This window comes from Medicago sativa, chromosome 8 (genome assembly GCF_051527215.1).
Source record: "Medicago sativa cultivar Bolivia chromosome 8, Bolivia_mono, whole genome shotgun sequence".
NCBI classification, from domain to species: Eukaryota; Viridiplantae; Streptophyta; class Magnoliopsida; order Fabales; family Fabaceae; genus Medicago; species Medicago sativa.
In genome coordinates, this window is record NC_140756.1 from 74,710,682 (window position 1) to 74,732,801 (window position 22,120).

The window sequence follows — 22,120 nt, forward strand, 5'->3', positions numbered from 1 at the left end:
AAAAAAAAAAGTTCACGCATTGTTATCAAACAAAATAATGTTCACACTCCATCAATGGGGGCAAGAGGTTGTTTATAGGTTTGACATGTGCCATCTCTCTAAAACAAAAACAAAATAAATTTTACATGTACCAACCTTAGACAACCAAATAATTGCAAAGTTGGAATTTTTGTCTGTCTAAAATGAATAAAGTGTAAATTAAGAAAATCAACCGCAATAGTTATTTTAAACAATTTTTTGTTTTAAAAAAAAAGTTCACACCTTTTATCAAAGAAAAATGCTAACAAATGCCCGACATTGTTAAAAGAATCAAAACAAATATTTTTTTCATAGAAAAATGTATAATTATGACTATGGCAAGCATTTAACTTGTATTTTTAAAACAAAATTTCTATAATAAAATACCTTTTCTGTTTTGAAATACATGTCGCTGTCAACCACTGCATACATACCAATACATAATTTTGACCGTTAATATATTTAATTATATATTAACTAATTATAAAAAATTGGTATTTTAAAAATATTTATCGAGACAAATCGAACAATATTTTGCATGCTAACATTTGCATCTATACACTATTAATTAAAAAATATGATTAAAGTAGGTTATATGAATAATGCACATTATAAAATTGAGACATATACTTAAAAGCGGAGGGAGTATCTTAAACAATGTCCTTATAACACATGTTAACGTGACTTTTTTTATAGCGAAATGTTAACAAGCAGGGGCGTATCCCTTCATTAGTGTAAGGTAGCGAAGGCTACCCCAAAAAATATATTATGTTTGAATGAGTTGGTATGTTTTTATATTTAGCTACCCTAAATAAAAAATAGGGTTAAATATGTTTTTAGTCCCTATAAATATGTCAACTTTTCGTTTTAGTCCCTCTAAAATTTTCCTTCGACTTTTAGTCCCTATAAAATTTTCAATCACTACTTTTGGTCCCTATATTTAATTTAATTTTTGTATTTTTTAATGAAATTGTGCAGAAATATGTAAATTATTCTAAAAAAAATTCCTTAAAAAAATTAGAATTTTTTAACAAAACACAAATTAAATATTAATTTTTAACCGTAAAAAATATAAAAATTCATATTAAATTCATGTTTTGTTAAAAAATTTTGAATTTTTTTTGGAGTGATTCTTATAATATTTTAAATTTTTCTGGAAAATTTTATTAAATAATATGAATTCTACATATGAGTTTACTTTAAAAGAGGGACCAAAAGTGAAGATTGAAAATTTTATAGGGACTAAAAGTTGAAGGAAACTTTTAGAGGGACTAAAACGAAAAATTGACATATTTATAGGGACCAAAAACATATTTAACCCTAAAAAATATTTAGCTACCCCAAACAAATTTATTTGTTAAAAATTAGCATAAATAAGAAAGTTAAGAAATTACTACAAGATTGATAGATTTATTTGTATTAATTTAACACTTTCAGTCTCAATAACAAATATGGAGAAAACTTTTGTAAGAATAAAAATTGTAAAAACAATATTAAAAAACGGATTAAATATATACAATGAGTATCTTGCAAATAACTTATTTGTTTACATTGAAAAAGACATTATTAGATGAAGTTGTATATTAGGGACGTCCTTAAGGTAGTTCAGGAGTACTCCCTCCGGTCTTAAATGTAAGAAACTTTTCACTTTTTAGGTTCATTCAATAATTGATGTATGTGGTCCATATTATAAACCACATACATCAATTATTGAATGAACCTAAAAAGTGAAAAGTTTCTTACATTTGAGACCGGAGGGAGTATATAATAACATACTTATATGTTTGTTAACAAAACTTTTTTAAGCCAAAACAAATACTCTATCCGTTTCAAAATATAAGCAAAATTCACTTTTTAGGTTCATTCATTTAATGATGTATGTGATTCATAATATGAACCACATACATCATTAAATGAATGAACCTAAAAAGTGAATTTTGCTTATATTTTGAAACGGAAGGAGTACACCCTTAACGTTGGGGCGAATATTTAACACTCATAAATGTCTTTTGTTAAGTGGTTTAAAAATATTGAATTTAGTGGAACCTTGTTTGATTTCCAACCGCCCCTTTACCCTAGCGTTAGGACATCAAGAGAAAACTCTAATGTCTTTTTTCAACTAATGAACATTAGATTTGTGTCCACACCATCATTGTCGCCGTTTCAGAAAAATCTAACAATGAAAACGAGACTTACTGGTATTAGTTGAAATTTGGAAAATTGAACCTTTCAATTTTGTGATCTTAGTCCTCTAAAATCAACAGTTCTTTTGATAAACAAAAGTTTAGGTGGGTTCGGCTCCGGTCACCACCAGGGTCAGGGCACGCCTCCGGGCCCAAAGGGTACTTATAAAGGTACTTACAGATCATCCACCAACACTGCCCTCACATCGGCAGAGGGAATCGAACACACAACCTTCTGCAAAGAAGTGACCCGTTCCTTACCAACTGAGCCAACGTGTGTTGGCAGTGTTTCTAAAATCAACATTTCACTTTTGAGAGTATAATGATTGTCTAAAAATAATTAATAATTCATTTTTTCCTATTAAAATATTATTTGTTTTGATTCTTTAAACAATACTCCCTCCATTTTAAAATGAGTGTCGCTTTAGTCAATTGCACACATATTAAGGAATGAAATAAAGTAGTCAAATGTCATAACAATTTTACCAAATTATCCTAATCAACTATTGGTTTGTTTTTCATTAAAGAAAAAATAATACTTTGGAAGTAGTGTAAGATAGTATTAATTGAAAGGTACAATTGAAAAGAAAAAGTTATTATTACATTGAAAACTGAAAGTGATATTCATTTTGAAACATTTTTTTAGCTAAAACGACATTCATTTTGAAACGGAGGGAGTATTTAAGGCATTGTCAGCATTTTTTTTTTTTTTTATAAAAAAGTTGGACTGCAATTTAATCCCAGAAGTAGACAAAGTATACTCGAGTCAATTCCATGTTCGGTTAAGTTTCTAAAATGTTGACTTGCGACCAAATCCACGTGGCCAATTCATAAATCCTATCAAACACCATCATTTCGTAACGCAAAAGAAGCACCAAAATAAATAAATAAAAAACGATTCATTATCGCGCCTTTGCCATCAATGTCTCTTTCTTTTCACACCACCCTTCTCTTCTCCTTCTTCTTCATCTAAACGAAACCTATTCTCAAAACAAAAACGCATAGAAACCAAATTTACTATAAAACTCTTTAGTCAGAAAAAACATAACATAAACATTATGGCTAGTGGTTGGGTTAAGTCATTACAATGCAAATCAAGAGCATTTGAGGATGTTTATCAACCTTATCCGAAAACCCTATTAACAAGTGCTAGTTGTAGAAAAACCGTTCAAAATATCAAAGATATCGTTGAAATTCCAAAGCCTAAAAAACCTAAAACATCCTTAGAAAAACATTCTAGTTCAAAATCAAAATATCCAACCGATAACAAATCAGAAACACCAACCATGAACCGTTCACGAAGCATGACGACAACAACAACTTCATCTTCTTCACGTGCGATCACTGAACTACCTGAAGGACACCCATCACGTAACGTTGTTGATATCATCTTTCATACAAGCTGGGGAAACAAGGAGTTTCCGGGTCGGGTTGAGATGATATTCAAGGTGCAAAATGGTACACGAACAATGTCACGATTTGAAGAGTTTCGTGAAGCGGTGAAATCACGCGCTGCTTCTTCTGTGGCTGATTCTGAGGAGAATGCAAGGTGTGTTGCTGATGGAAATGAGATGATGCAGTTTCATTTTTTAGGTCCTGTTGAAGACGGTGGGCCCCATGGGTCGTGGTCGTTTCCGGAGAGGAAGGGGGCGGCGATATGTACATTTTCCGGGAGCGGTGGTGCACATGAGAATAGCGGTGGTGGGAAGGGAAGAATGGCGATGTTGGTGTGTAGGGTTGTTGCGGGTCGGGTTTCGAAACGGGTTGGGTATTTGGATTCGTTGTTGGATAAACGAGTTGGGTTTGACTCAGTGAGTGGTGATAATGGTGAGTTATTGGTGTTTGACTCCCGTGCGGTATTGCCTTGTTTTCTTATTATTTACAGGTTGTAATTGTAAAAATAAAGAGAAACATATATATTTGAAATATTTTTATTGTTTGGTTTGAGACCATGAAATGCATTTATAGACTTGCATAATGGATGCAATATTTTTTCGGTTTTGGCTAATACTTTTGTGTTATGTTAATTACAGAAAAGAGATATTGGTTTGATAAATAATTGTTTGATTTACCTTTCTGTTTTTACATTGTTACTAGTAAATTTGATGTGAGTGTAAATCAAATTATTCTTGCATGTTCGTAAGATATTGGTGATAAGGTAATATAGAGAGATGAAAGTGAGGAAGTATAGCGCAAGTCACGCAATGTTAAGCTTTGCTTGTGTGATAATGAAATTAAATGAAATAATATGATGTAGAAGTAAGTATGAAGAGTCTTCTGCTTTGACGGGAATGCACTCCTTACTCTTGCCAGCACTACCACTTTCTCTAGTTTGCTTGCTATGCTATTTATTTTCAGGGTCCCTTTAGTTTGGATCAGTGCATGTTTTGGTCCAACTTAGACCACTTAAATAACCTGATATTACAGGTTGTCTTCCGGTCAAAATATATCATACACCTTATTATCCAAAACACACTAACAGTCCTCTTTCCTCTTTTAATTTACAAAGTTTTTTTTTTCTTTCTTTCCAATCTAACTAACCCAAGACTGTATCGGCAGTGGAGAGAAAATTCTTCTTCAATCCTGAATGTTAAATTGAAACAACAGAATTGAGATTTTGAGTATCAACCATGCTTCTTCAATTCTGAATTCTAAATTTAAATTATTAAAAATTGTAACCAGAGTTAAATTATTAACTCAATTGGGATTTTCTTAACAAGGAAGAGAGAAGAATCGACCTAGAATCCGAAATTTCAATCCAACGAATCGAGCTACGCGTATATTGAATTTAACAAAAATCTAGCATGAATCCGGAATGAAAATCGACCCTGAAACCAAAAACGACCCATAAACCAAATCAACACAGTGCAAAAGGTTCACAAAACGAAAATCATCAGTGACAAAGGGTTTGTCTGGAAGCCTGGAAGTGGTCCTTTGAGAAATCAAATTGATAGAAAAAATTGGGGATTGGGTTTGATGATTGAGTAAATAAAACTAGAGAAGAAGAGAATAGGGATGAAATTGGGGATTTGATTTGATGGAAAGAAGAAGAAACTGGAGAAATGAATCGCTGTAGGAGAAGAAAGGAAGAGAGAAATTTTGGTTTTTAGTTTAGTTGAAGGTTATTTTAGGTATTTCATTTAATGACAAAAATGATAAGGTGTGGCTAGTTTTACATAAGACTTAGGTGTCATCCAACTTGTACAGCAGGTACTGAACTATTAATCCCAACCATTTATATAAAATATTAGGCTTAATTGCATGTTTGGTCCCTTATGTTTATTTTAGTTTTCAAGTTGGTCCCTTACGTTTTGAAAGTTTCAAGTTGGTCCCTTACGTTTTAAAAGTTTTCAAGTTGGTCCCTTACGTTTTGAAAGTTTCAAGTTGGTCCCTTATGTTTATTTTAGTTTTCAAGTTGGTCCCTTATGTTTATTTTAGTTTTCAAGTCGGTCCAAAACATAAGGGACCAACTTGAAAACTAAAATAAACATAAGGGACCAACTTGAAAACTAAAATAAACATAAGGGACTAACTTGAAACTTTCAAAACGTAAGGGACCAACTTGAAAACTAAAATAAACGTATGGGACCAACTTGAAACTTTCAAAACATAAGGGACCAACTTGAAAACTAAAATAAACATAAGGGACCAAACATGCAATTAAGCCAAAATATTATTATATCAAAGGGTAGATTTCAATTGGTCCAAGTTGGACCCCAACTTTCACTGGTCCAAATTAAATTTTACCTTATTTTCAACGTGTTTTATCTTTCTATCTAAGACAATAATTTGTTCGGACACTCTTGGGTCGACCTAATGTTATCAACTAGTGATCTTTCATATGCGTTGGTGATTGGTGTGGAAAAACAGGTCAACCCCCTCACCCCATCAACTCAATGAAAGATGTCAACTTTAACAGTCCATTTGAAAAAAGATAAATTTCTTATTTAATTTTCCTAGAAATTTATTATTTAATTCTATTTAAGATCCTTATCTTGTGCCCTAAGGGCACAAATTAGCATTTCCTATAGAAAAATATAACCAAGTCAATACAAAAATTTGAAAAAAGAGATAAATATTTATTTTGTTAAATGGACTCGTTTTGTCATCTTTATTGGTGAGAGGAAGTTTGATTTAAAATCTTAATTAATCATAGATAGTATTACACTATTAATGTCTTTTCACTCCGAGACCAAAGACCTTATATATAAGAGGTGTATGAAGGTGAGAAAAACACAAGAAGGGGGGGTTGAATTGTGTTTTGAAAAATTCTTCGTTTCTCCTAAAAACTGAACACACTGATCAGAAGCTAAGTGAGACAGCTTCTGAAATGATAATCAGAATCTAAATGCAGCGGAATAAAACAGAGAGAGAGAGAAGAAGAACGACACAAAGCAATTATACTGGTTCCTTCCACAATCCGGAAGTAGTCCAGTCCCCCTTGCACTTCCAAGGAGATTTCACTAAGAGTAATATCTGATTACAATTGCTCAAGCACACAAGCAAGAGACTTCCTTTGCTCAAGCACACAAGCTAGAGACTTCCTTTGCTCAAGAACACAATCAAGAGACTTCCTGCTCAAGCACAACTGCAAGAGACTTCCTAACTAAACAAAATTACACAGAAAATTGTTTAAGGTTGAACACTTGATATACAATCAGAGGTGCTCACAAATCAGATACAGACTCAATGGACTTAAGAATTTCTAAGATATGACTTTGAGACACAGAAATTCTAAGTGAATGCAGAACAATTTCAGCAGAGGTTTGGCACTTGTAAAAATGTTGTGAGTCTTTCGTTCAGCGTTCTTGCATTACCAAAACTCTAAGTCTTCACTCCTTTATATAGAGGTGTGAAAGAGACGTTGTGAAATTGCCAGCACACCAAAGAGTCGTTGTTTGAAGCTTGATCTTTCACCAATGATCTTTTGCCTGATTTGGTTGTTGTCCTATGAAGAACCAATTTGAAATCCATTCCTTATCCAAAGGAACATCTATGCAGGCGAAGCCGTATTCTGGAGCTGTTTTCTTGTCTTGTAGCGTGGACACAAAACAGAGTAGTGGAGAAGGTGGTTGTACAGTTCGTACAATAATACAATGTCAACGCTTTCGTCCAAATTGCAAGCACATGCCTTCGAACACCTTTGAAATGACCGTTGCAATGTTCCACTAATTTTCTGCTATGTTTTCGAATCCAATAGACAGCTTTTGCAGTGTAGATTCTTCAATCTTTGAATCTTTTGCAAATTCAGTTGATCTTTAGCTTCTGGTGAAATGACTTCTGATGATGCAGCTTCTGATGGTGCAGCTTCTTCAGCTTCTGATGATGTAGCTTCTGATGATGCAGCTTCTGATAATGTGGCTTCTGGACTTCTTGTCTTCAGGAGCACTATTCTTCAGGAGCACTATTTCTTCAGGAGCGCTTTTACTATCTTCAGGAGCAGCTTGACTTCAGGAGCGCTTTCCACTTTCAGGAGCGTATTGCCTTCAGAATCGTCTAAGCTTCATTTTCTTTTGCTCTTTACTTGCTCATTCAGAACCAATTAATGATGTAACTTTTTAACTGTGGTCCTGTACACTTGAACAAATATTAGCTAGTCCAATTTACAATTTTTAATACCTTGTTATCAACAAAACTTTCTAAGGTTCATTGTTAAACACATTTTGTTCCAACAGTGTAGAGAGTGTGACGTTGAGAGACGGTTAGTCATCAAAATCACAGTGTATATTCTGGTATGTAGCGAGGACACAATAACACTTGTTCTTTGGATTAAAGATCTATATAGCGATTGAACCTTGACCTAACTTGAAACAACACCTATATTAGTTTCTTCAAATTTACTAATCTGTTTCCATTTTAAAATAGACAAAGAAAGCTTTGTAGATTTTTGCTTCATCAATTCTTAACCATGAAGGTAGATAGTTTGCTTATTACAATTAATATTTTTTACAAAAAAAAAGGGTGGACGGCTTGCTTAACGAAGATTACAAATTAGTTTTTTATTTTTATTTTTTATAAACAAACGTTTTATAGTGGTTAAATATTATGTACATTCGAAGATAAAATATCAGCAACATAACAACTAAATTCATCCATAAAAAAATAGTATTGCTTTAATCGACTTTAGAGCATGGAAATGAACAAGGATTCATGCGATTTCATTACTTTGATGAAAGTGATTATTCCTAGCTAGTTATACTTTGCCTTTCCCTCAACAAGCATTTTTTCCACATCAAAAACTTGGGGCAAAGCATTGGTTTCCAACCTTTAAAAATGCAACGAACATTATCAAAAGAAAAAGAAAAAGGAGGGAGATGAATAAAATGGAATTTCAATTGAGAAAGCACCAATGTTGAGAGTGTGACCAATCATTCATTTTCTTCTTTCATCTTTTGAGAGTCACAACACTCAAAACATTCGATTAACACATACAAGGGTTTCCCGTTTAATCGTTCACGACCCTGTCACATTATTCATATAAATCATTAGCAGTTACATAACTTAATGGTATATAGAAAGAAAAAAAAAAAAATTCCAATTATGTTAGTGAATAGATATCGAAGGAGACACTTCTAGTTATATCATACCTTTAATTCTGGTAATTCAATTACACATGCACACTCAACAATCTCTGCTCCAACACGTTCTGAAAGACCAAAGAAAAAATACATGTGAACTTAACTTTTTTTTTTTTTTTTTTTGAAATAACATGTGAACATAACTTTTTTACTTGGGCATTTGTGAATATAGCCACTTTTAATTGAATTATTAGAATTTGTAAAAATACCTAGCAAGTCCATAGCAGCACAAAGCGTTCCAGCAGTAGCGATCAAATCATCTACTACTAAAGCACGTTCACCATGTTCAACTCCTCCAACATGCATCTCAAGACAATCCCTTCCATATTCCAATATGTACTCTTGAGAAATAACTTTGCCTAGCACCAAACAAACTATTTCTTAGCAAAAAAAATATGAGAAAAGTATGTTGAAAGAACAATCGAAACTATACATACCAGGCAACTTTTTTGGTTTCCTCAATGGTACAAATTTTGCTCCTATTGCCAATGCAATGGGAGGACCAAAAATAAAACCCCTGGCTTCAATTCCTGCGAAACATGGAGGAAAAAAAAAATCATTTTCTATCTTATCAACAATCTAGGAAAGAATCTAGAATACATCAATGTCTAGACGATAAAATGATGACAATATTGCTATTTAGCAAAAAATTGGAGATTATTAAATTATACAATTACAAACCTAAAATATTGAAGACAACTCAACATCTACAAATTCCTTAAAAAAAAAAAAAAAAACTCAACATCTACAAATTATATTTGTTCTGTGTTTATATTTTAAATTGCTATACGTTTTTTATTTTCAACACTATCAAACACCTTTTTATCTATGTATGTAATCAACTAATTATTCTACAATTTATCTTTCATACCATTGTACATTTAATTCTTCATAAATAAATACAAATTAATAACTTTTAGAGAGGGCTTTAACAAAACAAAAAAAACTTATAAGGAGGGCAACACATATTTTTTAAAGGAAAAATTAAAACTATTGAATGACTCATAAACAAATAATTAACTTATTGGAGACATTGCTAAAAAAATAATCTTATTGGAGGCACCATCCCCCAATAGCTATAACGCAAATCCATCCCTCGTCAGCATTGTACAAAATACATGCAGAATGGGTGTGTGCGAAAACTGATGGAAATAAATTACCAAAAAAATGAAATTGTATCCTAGTATGAATGTCATGATTCTTTGTTGTACATCAAAATTTAGATGTCAAATATGGGGTCCTTTAAATTTGAGTATATTTTAAATTCTTTAGGGAGCATTTGTTTCGAAGATAAAAAATACATTTATGAGAATTGAAGTTGGGAAAAAAGAATTCCTACGTTTGGTGGAAACGAACAAAAAAAAAATGCCTAAGAATAATTAATACCCAAAAATCTACTTAACTTATATTTTAGTCATTTTTATTTCCCTGAGAAAGGGATGGGAAAATTAAATTTCCAAGAAGTGAACCCGTGTTGTGATCAAAACTCATGCATACCCTCATTTTACCATTGTGTTCCCAAGTTGTAATTAATTAACATAACAATTTCCATTTTTTGAGTAATGAGACATGAGGTCTATCAATGTAATCGTCCACCTCTTTCAAAAAACTCTTAGGAATAAAAATTGGCAACCAAACACTTTTCTTGAAAAATTCCTAAGAATAGAATTCTCATTATGTTTTTTTGGGAAAGTTATTCCAATGAGTAATTTTTGCATTTGCAAAACAAACACCCCCTTAAATTATAAAAGTTAAGAAGCGAGAGAGGGAAATATATATCCATTCAAAAAAAGAGGTGTGTTTTGATGATCAAATAATACAACTTAATCTTTAATACTTGAACAATATATTTTGTGTATTTTCTTTTATGAACGAAATATATGTAATGTATAATCAAGTGAAAAGACCCAAAAGACACAATTATGTAGTAAAAGAGGTTGACTTCCAAATTCAAACCCTATTTTTCTTCCATTGGACCAAACTCTTGATTTCAACTATAATTAGTCCTATTCGTATAGGATCTTAAGCTGTTTTACGGTGCAGCAGCTTCTAAAACCGTTACATCTAGAGAAAGGAAGTTCCAATTTCTAAATCTAGCAGCTGCTGCACCGTGCAAACATTAGTTGAAGATCTCTAAATCCAGCTTTCAAATGGACTGAAAAAAAAGACAATACAAATGGCAAGAACCCACAAAAACAGAGCAAAAATGGACACGCATAAAGACAAAAAAATTGCACCCTAATTTTGTAATTTTATTTTTGAATGGCACACTAATTTTGTAATCTAGTAAAATTTAATAATCAAGAAACGTTAAACAAGTAGTGGAAGAGAAGGGCCCTAACAACAATTTAGTGGTGGTAGCTCATTTTTAAAGTTGCACCCATTGTATCAACTATCAACATTTAAAGTAGTGCATTAGATTTGTCAAAAAAAAAAGTAGTGCATTAGATATCCTCGTGAGCTTAGCTCAGTTGGTAGGAACAATGCATAATATATACAAGGTCTGAGGTTCAAATCCCGACCGCCACCAAATAAAGTAGTGCACTTGATATGAGTGGGGTTCAAATTCCGACCACCACCAAATAAAGTAGTGCACTTGATATGAAATCTACAAATAATATCTCTAATTCCATTCAATGTCGTCTGAGGTTCAAATCCCGACCACCATCAAATAAAGTAGTGCACTTGATATGGAATCTACAAATAATATCTCTAATTCCATTCAATGTCCTCTGCAACTTAACATACAAATTTCGCTTACATCAAACCAAGTTGGACAAAAAAAAAAAAAATACAAAGCAGAAACTGCTATTGAAAAAGACAATTTTGTTTCTATTGAAAAGGCACACTATAGTAGTACTGATAGTTCGTCATTTGCATGCGCCAGTGACAGAAAATTCATGAGATCTAAGTTCCTAATCAAATTGACCAAAAAAAGAAAACAGGAGAATTTGGAAAACAAGAAAAAGACAAGGAAAAAGAACAAACGAGGAATTGCATCTCCAAATCACCAACAGTAAGTAGTAAGTAACATGGAGACAGGTCCACTTTTCACAAGTTGGGACAACCCTTCACCAATGAAGATTTGAAGACAAAATGGAAAGAAATAGTACCTTTTAATACTCTATTCGATAAAAAAATAGCAGATAATTGATAAGTTAGTTCATAACAGATGATTTATAAACTAGTTTATGGTAGATAACAGACAAACTAACTAATTGAATTTGCAGTATTTAGTAAAATTAGTGGTTGAAGTAACATCTAAATATGAAATGACATAAAAATTGTGCATTTAATTAAAAAAAAATTCAATTAAGATTGCATGGGTAAAATTTAGATACAAAGTGATAAGCTATAAGTTACTTTGAATTAACTTATCACAAACCGCTATAAGTTCATAAAAATAAGTTATAATCCCATGAGAAAGTGATTGTTACCAAACGGATCTTTTCTGGACCCGGATTTCTTGCTGTAACTGCTCCACACAGTTTCACGCAGTACACAATCTTGACCATAGAAATACGATCTAACGGTTCAGATTTTGCATAAACAGTTTCACACAGTTTTGATCATAACCGCTAATTTTTGATCGGACGACCCAAACCATTACTGCGTTAACGCGGTTACATCGTTGGATCCAATTCCGTCTTTTATAGTCAAATGAGGGAAGTTATACCCCACACCCCTACATTTATACCTTCACCCCAACATTTGACACAAACTACCAAATTTACCCTTTATATTAGAAAGAAAGAAAAATAAAAAACACCTGCACTTTTCACCCCACCTTTTTTCTGGAAACAACGTGGCTGCGTTTTTAGAAAACGCTTCCGGGAAAAAAACCTTAGAAGTTCAACCCACCTTTCCTATGAAATCGCGTGCTTCTGCTCTCAACAATCACCGGTCCTTTTTCCTGTGTCACGTAATGGTTGTTGTGTTCTTTCTCTTAAATCTTTTATTGCGTTTGTTCTCTTAATCGTTTACCACCGGAATCATTGATTGATTTTTGAGGTTTTCTAGGTTTGCCAAGGTTTTATGGGTTACTGGATTATTGAAATCTTTCACGAAATTGTGTTCTACATTATCAGAATTGATCTCTGAAACATTGATTCCCGAAAATCCATGCAAAACGTTACAGTTGCAATCTGGTAAAAGAGATGAATCGGCTCAGACACATATTTTGTTGAGTTCTTAATTTTTTTTTTAACTCAAACATTTTCAATAAAATCCAAAATTAAGAGATGAATTTTTGTTATTCTTTATTCAGATGGGAATCCCCTTGAATAAAAGAAACTGGGATGAATTACGAGAGGAATTCCCATCTCTTCCGAAATCCCATAATTTTGTTAATTTTTGTTGTTCTTTATTCAGATGGGAATTTCCTTCAATAAAACATGTCCCTTAAATAAAAGAAACTAAGATAGGAATTATTGCAATGTTAAAACTGAGATGAGAATTGGGAATTATTGTTGTTCTTTATTCAAATTCATAAGACTTACTATTTGTTTGTTAATTTGTTACATATATAAGCTCTTGCGTCTCATTTTATTATGAGAGGAATGCTTTTAAATATATTAGTTCATGGACAACAAAATCTGATACAAATATTAGTTCTTTTAAATATCAGACTTAAATATCAGTGTGTGTATAAAAAGAGTGCTTTGTGTGTGTTTGAGAAGGAACAGTGTTCTAAAAGTCAACAACGAAAAAAAAACTACACCGGAACACCAATATATATCTCTTCCGGTTTACTATTTAGAAAAGGATTGAAAGACCATTCTGGTGGTATATGTCCCGGAAACCTACACATGAGTATTCCGAAAATATTTCGGAAACGTGCACATGAGAGTTCCGGAAAAAAATTCAAAAACATTTTATATTAAATATAAAAATCTGAAATACATATTTCGAACAATATCATGTTGGGGTGAACTCATACTGGATTGGAATTGAAAAATTTGAAAGTGAAAGTGAAAAATTAATATGTTAAAGTTCAAATAGAAAAAAGGTAAAATTGGAATTTATGAAAATGTGTAGGGGTGAAAGTGCATGTGTCGGGGTATAGGGTAAAATTTCCTCAAATGAGCTTATAAGACATAAACTATAAGTTATATACAAAAAAAAAAAAAACCCTTACCAAACAGACCCAAAGGGTATCCACAATGAAGAAACTCATTTTTAGATAATAAGAACTCAATCCCTCCAACCCAACATCTTACACACATTTCTTAAATGGACTCTCACTAATCATCTATCAATAACTTTATATCATTCTATTTCATTTTTTTAATATTAAATATATGTGAGACATGCAAAAAAAACACGTGCTTAGTTGAGACCTTCGACATAGTAGGTACTCAAGAAATTTTCCTCTCAATGGTGATACATATTAGATATCAAGTCTTATGGAGATATGTACTACAATTGAGAATGATCTAAGTATGTGTTGTACTTGTACCAGAATTAAAAAATGATTTATTTTTAAAGAGAAGTGCTATATATAGCGAACTTCTCTATCCCGAATGCCTCGCGAAGCATATTTTCATTTAAAAAAAAAAGACAAAACCAAATTTTTTGTTTTAATTTTGGACTGGGTGGAAAAAACGATGGGCAAGCTTTCGTGAGAATATTTCTCGCGATATCTATCATTACTAATTTTAAATTCATCTATTCAAAAGTGAGTTGAATAATAAATGTGAAACTCTTACCAAAAAAATAAATAAATGTGAAACTAGAAATCAATTGCACTTCACATTGAAATCAATTATAGAGACAAAAACTATTCTAAAACAATATTTGTTTAGAGAACTATCGTACAACAATTAAATATGTCAAAATTAATTATGCACATAACTCTACATCTCTGAATCAATTTCACCTCTTATATAAAGTGAAACCAAACATACACTAGCAAAACTTCATAAAGAAAGATAGAAACAAAACTTCATTCAAATTTCATAAAGCAATGAATGGCACACCCGCTAACCACTACTCATATACAAACAAAATATATATCACTCCCAAAACAAGATACACAGTCACTTCCATTTGACAATGTCTCTTGAAACCATTCCAAAAGACAGCCACAAACATATGCAATACAGTATATAGAGCAATGGTTCTATGCATATATTAGCATTCTCAAAAGCATGGACCACACCTTTTTGAATTTAACCTTGTACAGTTGTTATATATGACTATAGTATCAATGAACTCGTATGTTTACCTGCAACAACAGAGATGCTTTTGCCTTTGTACACCGCTCAACGAACAAATCTACAGTGTCCTTAAAGGCTTTGGGATCGAGCAACAGAGTAGTAATGTCTTGGAACATGATACCTGCACATTGTGACAACAATTAGCACAACAAACAAATAAAAATAAATGAAAAAAATAGACAATAGATGAATTCTTTTCCTGAAGTATGAAAAAATTTAAATGTATATAAACAAAAATAAACTCAAACAAATTGAGGTCAAATGGTTAATAAATTTCACTAAAGTACGAATCGTTCGGAAGAACCGAGTTCGACTTCTGGGTCGAACAATTTTTGACAGGTTATACATACTTCACTGTCGAACTCCGAATTACTAAAGTTAATTTCTTTGAAAATGGGAGGGTTTAACACAATAAAAAAAAACTCAAACAACACATGAATTCAAAGCCATATTATATTTACAGTATAGTTGCTACTTGCTTGGTCCAACGAAGAAATAAAATAAAAGTAAAAAATGGTACAAAAAATGCTATTATCATATAGGTCTTCCAATTTATGAAGAAAAAGGGTAATGTTGGAACTACATATGTCAAATTTTGATGCCCAAGTGGTAGAGAAAATAGGGAGAGAGTAGAGTAGAGTAGGGTGAAGAAGGAGAAGGAACAAACCAGGTTTTGGGAAATTGGGAGCTACACGAATCTTATTTTTGATGCCATGAAGACGGGGATCCTGAGCTCTGTAACCTGACATTTTATGATAGAGAAATTGCAACCAAAAAAAAAAAAAATGAGAGCTTCCTTTTTTCTTTCTAGTACAAGAAAATTATAATGGAGTAGTTGAGTACAAAAGTTAGCTAAATGGGTAGCAGCAAATAAGGAGATGTGCACAACCATTTATACATATCATTGGGGTATGCTCACGCACGAAAATATATATCATTTAATTATTATTTTTTTTTACTTTTTTGAAATATACTTGCGTGATTAAATGGTGTGACCAAACAGTTGTTATTATGCAAGACGTTTTCACAATTTTAGGCAGGTACTTATAAAATCATCAATGATATTTGTACACCACTCTATTTATCTTTATCTCTTATTAAATTTTTTGATACCATATTACAATTATTGATAGAAGAAGTCAGGGACGGACCCAGAAATTTTCCGCTGTGTGGGCCACATATAATATTTTAGTCTTTAAAGCATGAGTGTATACTTGTATTTTTAAGAAATGTACATCATATTGTTCTATGTGGGTTTTCATGTCATAATTTTTGAATGATTTTCTCACTTTCAATGCCAGTAAAACTATAAAATATCTCGGGTGCAATTGGTAGGAACATTGCGATATACAAGGGTCGGGGTTTGAACCCTTAATTCCTTACTTATTCACCTTAAGGGTGAATATTTAGTCATTAGACTACTTGATTAAAAATAAAAACTATTAAGAGTTTTTTTTTAAAGAACTATAAAAGATTTTTTGTTAATATAAAAGCATCTATTTCAATATAAGTAACCAAACAATCATTTAAATATTCATCTCTCATACAATTTCACAATTGATTTTTGATAATAGTTGCATAACCGAGAGACACTAGCAAGAAATGTAGACTTTTGATGTATTAAAAATAATAGTGTATTGTTTTTATAGACAAATTTTATCCATCCCCATGCTTTGATATGTCCTAGTACATGGAAGAAAAAAAAAATTCTAAGTCAAGTGAGGGCCTAGGCCCACACACCCACCAACGTGGGTCCGTCCCTGGAAGAAGTCATAATTGAGAGAAAAATATAGAAAAGTGAAATGAAAACTATATTGATTGTAGAAAGAGTTGTTACATCAAATATTCACCGAAACTTATATAGGAAATTAGACCAACTAAATCTAACTAACTTTTACATCTCTAATAGCCTTCTATAAGCGAAAGGTATTAACAACACTTGTAGATTGGAAAATAAAAAAAATATGCTGAAAAACTTCGACAAAGAGAAGTATGAAATGCCTAAATTAATAGTTCGACTAAAAAAATGTCTAATCAACCAATTTTTTTAAGATGATAAACTAAAATGTCAACTAGGCTAAATAGAACGAAATTTGATTGCTTAACTATCCAATATCTTTAAGGATAGAAGCTAAGATGCCAATTAGGCAAAAAGAAAGAATTTTGCTTACCATCCATTTTCTTTATAATAGAAGCTAAAATACCAATTAGACTAAGAAGAACTAATTCTGAATGTTTAAATATCCATTATTTTTATGGATAGAAACTATAATGTCAATTAGGAGAAAAGAAGAAATTTTGCTTGACAATCCATTTTCTCTATGGATAGAAGTTAGAATGCCGCTTAAGCTAAAAAGAATGATTTTTGATTGCTTAACTATCCATAGTCTTTTGTGGTCAATAAGGCCAAAAAGAATGGAAAATATGTTGGAACACTAGTTAATTCTAGTGAAGAAAATAGGAAAGAAAAACACTATGAAAGAACTAGTGTGTGGGTGTGACTTAAAAATGTCCCACATTGGAGGGTCACCCTAACTAGTAAGTGTTTATATATGGGCAAAGTGACCTCCAAGGATGTGCCCTTGGGGTACCCAATTTTGTGAACGGGTGAACGCTTACAAAATATAAATATATATATCGAATAAAAAAAATGATATATATATTTTTTGTTACTTGAAAATGTTAAATTAATTAATTAATTAATTAATTTAATCATTATCCGTAAGCGCTACGCGTAACAAATAAATTTGTTACGATCCGACCCGATCCAAATCGCGTATCCAGAAACTACCGGATATATCCAATTAAGAAACAAAACGCGTTTGCTTAAGGATTAAGCAGACTTAATCCCCAAGTCACTCGTTTTTTGTTACAAACTCTCCCTATAAAAGGAGAAGTTCGCCCCACTCATTCTTCACACCGAAAAGAATTTCATTGAGTTGTCGGGAATTCTTTTCTTCTCTTCTCCCTCCGACTTGTGTTAACAAGTTTCTTCTGCTTCTACTCCTTTCTGTCCCTTTCGGTTTCAAATAGAGCGGTTACGTACCGTATCGAGTGGCTTCGATCAATCGATTGAACCATATTTTAAGAATGTTCTTAAGACCATAGTCCCTTCGATAATATATGATTATTCGGAATATAGAGTACTATTAAGATCATAGTCCCTTTTCGTAATACTAATGTCCCGTCGGAATTAAAGAATGATCTTAACAGTATATAAATTATTTCAATAATTTTCTATTTAATGAGAAATGGTGGTATCACCATATTTGAGTGGTCGTAGTGCCATATTGATATTTTGGAGAAGTTAAAGTTAGAATGGTGGTAACACCATATTCAAGTGGTCTCAGCACCATAATAGAATGGTAATAATACCATATTAATTTGAATGGTTTCAATATTAAAGAGTGGTCTTAGTACCATATTTGAGGGTGTAATTCTCGAACGATTTTCTACAGTGTAGTAGTTAATCGAACAGTTGTAGCTGGGATTGTTTTATCCTGGAGGCGGCGTGGTTGATAGTCTACCTTGCACAACTTTGGGTAGTGCCACGAAACGTCTTAAAGAGAGCGACCTGGTCGTGACTCAACCTAGTAACAACTTCGGTAGATAACAGAATTTGGAAATCCAAATTTAACAGTTTGGAAATCGAAATACAACAATTTTAAGACGTTTCGATATGCTATGTCTACCGGAGAAGTTACTTATTGAGGTTAAGTTGTCCCTAAACACATTAAGGATAAATCAAGCTATAGATTTACATCTTTCGACTGAAACGATGAAGTGATTGTTGTTTCAATCAACAACACTATGAAATTCACATAACACTTTTGATGGTAAAACATGAAGTTATTGTGAATAGAAAATTGTCTCTCGGCACATCCATTTAATTAGGTATAACATAATCCTCTTTATTTAATAGAAGGATTAATTGAGCTTCTACCTCTGTTTGTTATACAATTGATTATTAACTTGGTGAGTATAAAGAGGTTTGCTTCAATCACCTTTTGGAGTAGCTACGGTTTGCTTCTGTCACATTTGGAATAACTTATGGTCCCGTGATAACCAAAGTTAATAGATGAAATGTGCTAAGGAACAAAAAGACAATTTTACCATCTAAATACTCCTTGTTAATATGAACATTGAAAAATCAAAGAATGGACCAAATTGAAAAGGTTTTTTGATGAACTGGAAATTATACGAAAAATTTGTTCCAAATGTTTCGTATAAAAATAAGAAAGAATCTGAATTTCAAATTTCTATTGAATAAGACTGAGTTGACTCAGACTTAAAGAGAAACTTGTGTACCATGCATTCTTGTGGAAAAAGATTGCACTTTGATGGTATGTTAAAAATTAAATTCTCCTTCTATGTTATTAGTTGGATGATTTTAATATTTGACATATCAAAATTGATCATGAACAAGAGTTTAATTTTTGAGTAACTTGGACTTAACTCCAACGTTATATAATTAGACAATTTTATTTATTGCAGTCAAGATATATGAACCAAAAGTTCATATAAATCAGAATTTAGAGAATTAAATCTCTAAACATAATAAATTATGATATGTGTTAATTTGATGACACATAAATTAGAAATGATAAAATGATATTTTTATCATATTTATTGATGACTGTGAATTTTGGAAAATAAAATTGATGTGCTTGAATGTTCAATTTTTATAACGAAAATTGAAATTTATAGAGTACCCAAGTCTAAGAACAAAAATTCTAATTAAGAAATTTTTGAAGAAAAGACAATCCAACTTGTCTTATTTTTGAACTTGGGATTGTCTGGACTATATTTAGATCCTGGACCCCAAGAGAGTTGAACTCACTAGTAGAGCCTATGAATATGTATTCATCGGGTATGCGATAAATAACAAAACATATAGGTTTTATGACCTAAATGTTAAAGTGATCATAGAATTTAAAAGATGTCGAATTCTATGTAAATATTTACCCCTTTAACTAAAGAATAGTGGGGGCTCTAATGGGAGCACAACATTTCTAAAAATTAAGAACTAGTGGGGGCACTATATCTAATCACATTCATGTAATTAGAAATAGTTATGAAAACATCATACGAGATGTTATAGAACCTCAAGGAGGTAAGAAAGCTAAAATTGCTAAAGACTATGAACTTGGTTTATACATTGGAAGAAGATTCATTAAGCCTTAAAGAAGTTATATCCTCATTGGATGCTGAATTATGGCAAAAAGCAACAAACGATGAAATGAATTTTCTAGAGTCTAACAAAACATGACACTTGGTTGACTTGTCTCATAGTTGCAAAACCAATCGGTTGTATTTGGATTTTGGAAAAAGGAACTAAAACCTGATGGTACAGTTGATGAATACAAGACTTTCCTTGTAGTCAAAGGTTTTAGACAAAGAAAAATATAGACTTCTTCGACATTCATTCACCAGTCACGAAAATCATATCCATAAGAGTACTAGTCCCTTTAGCCGCCGTTCATAACTCGATAGTACTCCAAATGGATGTGAAAGTTGCCTCTTTTTATGGTGAACTAGAAGAAGAAATCTATATGAAACAACCTGAAAGTTTTGCGATTCATGGACAAGAAAACATGGTCTGTAAGTTAGATAATTATTTGTATGGTCTAAAGTAAACTCCTGAGGAATGGCATGAAAAATTTGACATTCTAATGTTATCGAATGAGTATAAAGTGAATGAAAGTGACAAATAATATTTGCACGATCATATGTCTCTATGAAGACGACTTGCTCATATTTGATTAAAGATTCATGTTATGAATTATGTGAAATCATTGTTTATCAACAACATTGATAAGAAAGACCTAGACAAAAAAAAAATTGAAGTAATTCTTGGTTTCAAGATTACTAGATCAGAAAAGATAACTTTTTTGATAAATCTCACAAAGTTGAGAAGATCTTAAGGAAATGTAATTATTTCACCGTAAACTTGCAATCATATATTATGATCCAAGTGTAAGAACACTTGAGATGGAGTTAGAAAAACAGAATATACGAGCATCATTGGCAGCACTTAGGTATGCCACTGAATGTATTAGATCCGACATTGTCGATGTCGTGAAACTCTTGTGCAAGTTTGCTAGTAGACGGATGAGAAGCATTGCCATGCTATAGAAAGAGTCATGAGGTGCCTTAAGAAGACTATGACTCTAAGATTACTTCACTAGGAGTAACATATTGTACTTAAATGGTACAAGATATAAAATAGAACATCTTTCAGATGAATATTTAGCGACTAGTGTTTGCACATTGAGCATCACTAAAGGAGTTGTTTGTTAAAACAAATGATATTGACTCAGTCCACTATGGAATGAATCTGAGATGAGAACACTAGAGAAAAGTAGTGAAGAAGCAAGTTGGCTAAGATCCTTGCTAGCTGAGATCCCTCTATGGGAAAAACCGTTACCTGCTGTGTTAATTCATTGTGATAGTACCGCGGCTATTGCAAAGATTAAGAATCGTTATTACAATGGTAAGAGACGACAGATAAGGCGAAAACATAGCACGATTAGAGAGTGTATCTCTAAATGGAACGGTTAGAGTTGATTTTGTACGTACGAATGAAAACTTAGCTGATCCTTTGACGAAAGGACCTAATAGAGAGAAAGTCATAGAAACATCCAGTAGGATGGGACTAATGCCTATAGCCCACAAGTGATGGTAACCCGACCTACATGACTGGAGATCCCAAGAAATAGGTTCAATGGGTAAAAACAAGTCATGAAGTGGTAGAACATGCTATGAGATAAAGAATATAGAAAGCATGATCCTGTAGCGAAAGAAGGATGAGGTAATAGTAACTCTTAATGAGATTTATACTCTATGTTGAGTGGGGTACACAACTACAGGAGTACCCTTGATAGACTCACCTATACGAATGTGGAACTTAGGCCGATCCTATGGAATTTCGAAGCAGAATTCCTAGAGCATTCGTTAAAACCGGGATACACGTGCAGGGCCTTAAAACGCACGGACTTTTAGAATACACCTATGAAAAGGTTTGTGTGTGGATTCTATGTCTGAGATAGAGTTCAATGTTGTAAGCAACTCTTGTTAAATCAGAATACCTTCCACTATGCAAAGGTTCAAGTTGTTGGCGACA

The 22,120-nt window shown here is 32.3% G+C and overlaps 1 protein-coding gene and 1 pseudogene across 2 annotated transcripts; one reads left to right on the forward strand and one right to left on the reverse strand.

Annotated features, from left to right (window-relative positions):
• Positions 1-3,074: 3,074 nt before the first annotated feature.
• On the forward strand, positions 3,075-4,272 carry LOC146901474 (uncharacterized). The gene has a single exon (XM_085737397.1). The coding sequence runs from the start codon at positions 3,260-3,262 to the stop codon at positions 4,091-4,093; it is 834 nt and encodes a 277-aa protein (XP_085593523.1). The 5' UTR covers positions 3,075-3,259; the 3' UTR covers positions 4,094-4,272.
• A 4,062-nt stretch (positions 4,273-8,334) lies between these two features.
• Positions 8,335-15,877, reverse strand: LOC146901475 (adenine phosphoribosyltransferase 4-like; annotated as a pseudogene). The gene is made up of 6 exons (XR_015022805.1): positions 15,665-15,877; positions 15,006-15,118; positions 9,217-9,309; positions 8,989-9,138; positions 8,789-8,847; positions 8,335-8,662 (listed from the first exon to the last, which is right to left on the reverse strand). The product of XR_015022805.1 is annotated as an adenine phosphoribosyltransferase 4-like (transcript).
• Positions 15,878-22,120: the final 6,243 nt, after the last annotated feature.

What these genes read in the sequence shown, in the direction of transcription:
- LOC146901474 (XM_085737397.1), top strand. Translation starts at nt 3,260, where the DNA reads ATGGCTAGTGGTTGGGTTAAGTCATTACAATGCAAATCAAGAGCATTT.